General features: G+C 44.7%; 1 protein-coding gene across 1 annotated transcript in view; it reads right to left on the bottom strand.

Moving 5' to 3' along the window:
- Positions 1-1,720: 1,720 nt before the first annotated feature.
- Positions 1,721-3,157, bottom strand: part of TEX33 (testis expressed 33) — an 18,964-nt gene continuing 17,527 nt past the window's right edge. Inside the window, exons 5-6 of the mRNA XM_011978928.1 lie at positions 2,083-2,193; positions 1,721-1,878 (exon numbers count right to left, since the gene is read on the bottom strand). Coding sequence (XP_011834318.1) covers positions 1,781-1,878; positions 2,083-2,193 — 209 coding nt within the window. The 3' untranslated portion in view covers positions 1,721-1,780. The remainder of the gene's footprint in view (positions 1,879-2,082; positions 2,194-3,157) is intronic.

Genomic DNA, 3,157 nt, shown 5'->3' with positions numbered 1-3,157 from the left:
AAGGCGGAGGTTGCATTGAGCCAAGATCGCACCACTGCACTCCAGCCTGGGCAACAGAGCCAGATTCTGTCTCAAAAAGAAAGAAAAGAAAAGAAAAGAAAAGAAAAGGAAAAGAAAAGAAAAGAAAAGAAAAGAAAAATAAAGGTAAAAGTCATTCCCTTCTGTGGGAGGAGGGGCAGTTGACGGAGAAACAGGAACATGTCTCCTCTTCTGGTAATGATTTTGATTCTTCCTTTGCTTTTGATCTTTCAAAAACAAGATGACCACTGGGACAAACTATTATTTTGAGGTCGCCAATAAACCATTCCTGCATATAGTAATACTCTTAGTAATACTGTTATGTAGTCCCCTCTCACAAAGTCTGGGCTTGGCCGTATGTCTCTTTGACCACAGGGACATTGACAAGCCAGTGTAAGGCTTGATAAACCATTGCACATTGAATCTTGGCCCCTGAGGAGGCTCCTTCTTGAAACCCAGTCCACATTCCAGAAGAAGCTCAAGTGAACCATGAAGAGAGGCCCCACGAGAGAGAGTGATGATCAGCCAGCCCCCAACTGTGGTTCTCATCCCAGCTGAGGCACTAGGCATGGGAGAGGAGCAGGTGTCTTCACAGCAGATGCTATACAGAACCAAAATGAACTGTACCTCCTGAGCCCTGCCTAAATTGCTAAATCGTGAGCAAATTAGGGATCATGTCATTGTCATTTTAAGCCCACAAGTTTTGATGGTGTTTTGGAACACAGCAAATAATAACCCATGGGTAGAGCACGTCCTGAGGGTGCAAGTCAATGATCTGGGGGTGGAGTGTGCTGCAGGCTTAGAGGCTCATCAGGTGAAAAGCTTCAGGATCAACTGGAAAACAGAACTGTCTGACCTAGAACCCATTATCTGGGGACTCTACCCTGGGGCTCCAAGTCCCAGGAATCTTATGGGCTGAGGATGCTTTTGGCTGCTTAAACAATGAGGAGATCCTCGGGCTCACATTACAGGAAGTCCAGAGGCCAACAGCTTCTGGTCAAGTTGATGGAGCAGCTTGGGGAGGCCATGGAGGACCCAGAATGTGCTGCGTGGTCTGCAGTTCCCCTGGTCATAGGTGTCTGGCAGGAGTGGTCTGGGCTGCATGGTTCCTCATTCATTACATCAGGAAAGACGGATGCTCTCCCAGCATTCCCAGCGGAGAAAAGGTTTTCCCAGAAGTCTGCTCACATCCTCACGTTTCTTTGCATCTTATTGGCTCAAATTGAGTCACATGTGCATGACTGAACCAATCATGTGCAAGAGGTGGGGTTGGGGGTAGGAGTTAAGAATTACCATGAGACCAATCAAATCTACCACTAGATTGGAGGAAATGTGTGTGGCCAATTCCTCTGAAGCCCATGTCTCATGTCTGGGAGGAATGGATGTCTGGAAATAATTGGCATCTTCTAGGAAGAGCATGTAGAGTAAGATCGAGCAGTGCCCACTATAGGACCCCCTCACATAGGGCATGTGGGAGAAGCCAGGAACCCTGGGCTTGAGACAGAGTCATGCCCAGCTCTCATGTCCTTTCCTGGGATAATGGGTGAAAGTGCGTGTGTGTGCACGTGTGTGCAGGAGGGAGGACTAGGGAATAGTTTGGGCCTTCAGGGCTTCTATCTTCCCCTAGTTGGTCTCTCCAACACGATACATGGGCATCCACTCAAATGTGATGAAAGTCACCAAGCACAGAAGGACTCAGACCTGAGCCTTTCCTTATTGTTAGCACTTTATTTGAGTAGAAGACACCTCTACTGTGTCAAATCTAGTACTTTGAGCTCTTGGATTTGCTGTTTTCTCCATATTTCTCTTCCAGTGCTTTCTGCAAGTTCAGATTCATAGCATTTTTCCGGTGCCACCGTCCTACAGAGAGCAGGAGAGGAGCCAGCACAGATTAGATCATCCAGCAGTCTCTGGAGTGCCCAGATCCCAGGGATGACTCATACCTCTTCCAAGTCCACCCTTGGCTCTGTCTCCTGCTCTGATTTCTCTCTGAACCTTAGAGCCAACACACCCTGCCTGTGGAGGACAGTCCTTGCCTCCCATCACCCGCAGCTCCTCACTTACCCAGATCATCCGTCTTTCTGCCATGCCAGTGTTCTAAGTCCCTAACTGATTTCTCAATGACCTCTGGTGTGTAGGAAGCCTTCATGAGGCTCTTTGTCTCCTCAGCAGCCCCTGTGGAATGCCATGAAGAAACCCCGAGTGCCCAATTCAGTGGCAGTCGGGTACTCCATAGTTTATATTGGGTGTCAGTTTCCTTTACAGATGGTAAATTGCGGAAGGGAAGGGGAGTGGGAAGGGTTTCAAAGTAAAGTCATTTGGGTTCAAACCCAAACTCCGTTATTTACAGATAGTATGGCCTCAGAGAAATGTTTAACCTCTCTGAGCTTCAGTGTCTTCAACTATACCAAGAAATGAGATTTTTTTTGCATGGCTGGGAAGACAAAATTATTGGACATTCATCAGGACATCTAGCAAGTGACAACTAATACCTGTAACTTAAGAAAACATCTCTATATTCAAAATTCAAACATACACAAGCAAATACGTTACAATGATCAAGAGTCAGCAGAAACACCAAAGGACAAAATCTCCCAAATTAGCAAAGATTTGAATGATCAGATACAGAATACAAAATAAGTGTATTTAATGATTGAAACCATAAAAAAGAGAATAAAAATATAAGGAAAGAATAAGAAACCATCCAGAAAGAGCAGGTAGATTAGTAAGAGAAGCAAACGGAATTTCAGAAATGAAACGTAATAATTGAAAAAATTAAACTTCATGGATAATAAGATGCCTGGGACTTGCTTTGAAATAATCTTGGATGGGAGCGGATGGGTGGGAGAAAAGATGAGACAAGATCGGCTATGTATTCATCACTGTTGAGGCTGGGTGGCATGAGCAACATCTATTCATAAACTAAATTCTCTTCTTTTCCATAAGCTTGAAAATTGCCATCATAAAAGTTTAAAAAGAAATTCAATTAACAGGTAAAATAGCAGATCAAATACAGCTGAGAGAAAATGGTAAACTGGAAGATACACCTGAAGAAATTAGTATTAGGATGCAATATAAAGAAAAAAAAAAGATGTGGGCTGGGCGTGGTGGCTCATGCCTGTAATCCCAGCACTTTGAG

The sequence above is a fragment of the Mandrillus leucophaeus genome, unplaced genomic scaffold (assembly GCF_000951045.1).
Source record: "Mandrillus leucophaeus isolate KB7577 unplaced genomic scaffold, Mleu.le_1.0 Scaffold2, whole genome shotgun sequence".
NCBI classification, from domain to species: domain Eukaryota; kingdom Metazoa; phylum Chordata; class Mammalia; order Primates; family Cercopithecidae; genus Mandrillus; species Mandrillus leucophaeus.
The sequence above is the reverse complement of the archived record's forward strand: the minus strand, read 5'-3'. Positions and strand labels throughout refer to the sequence as shown.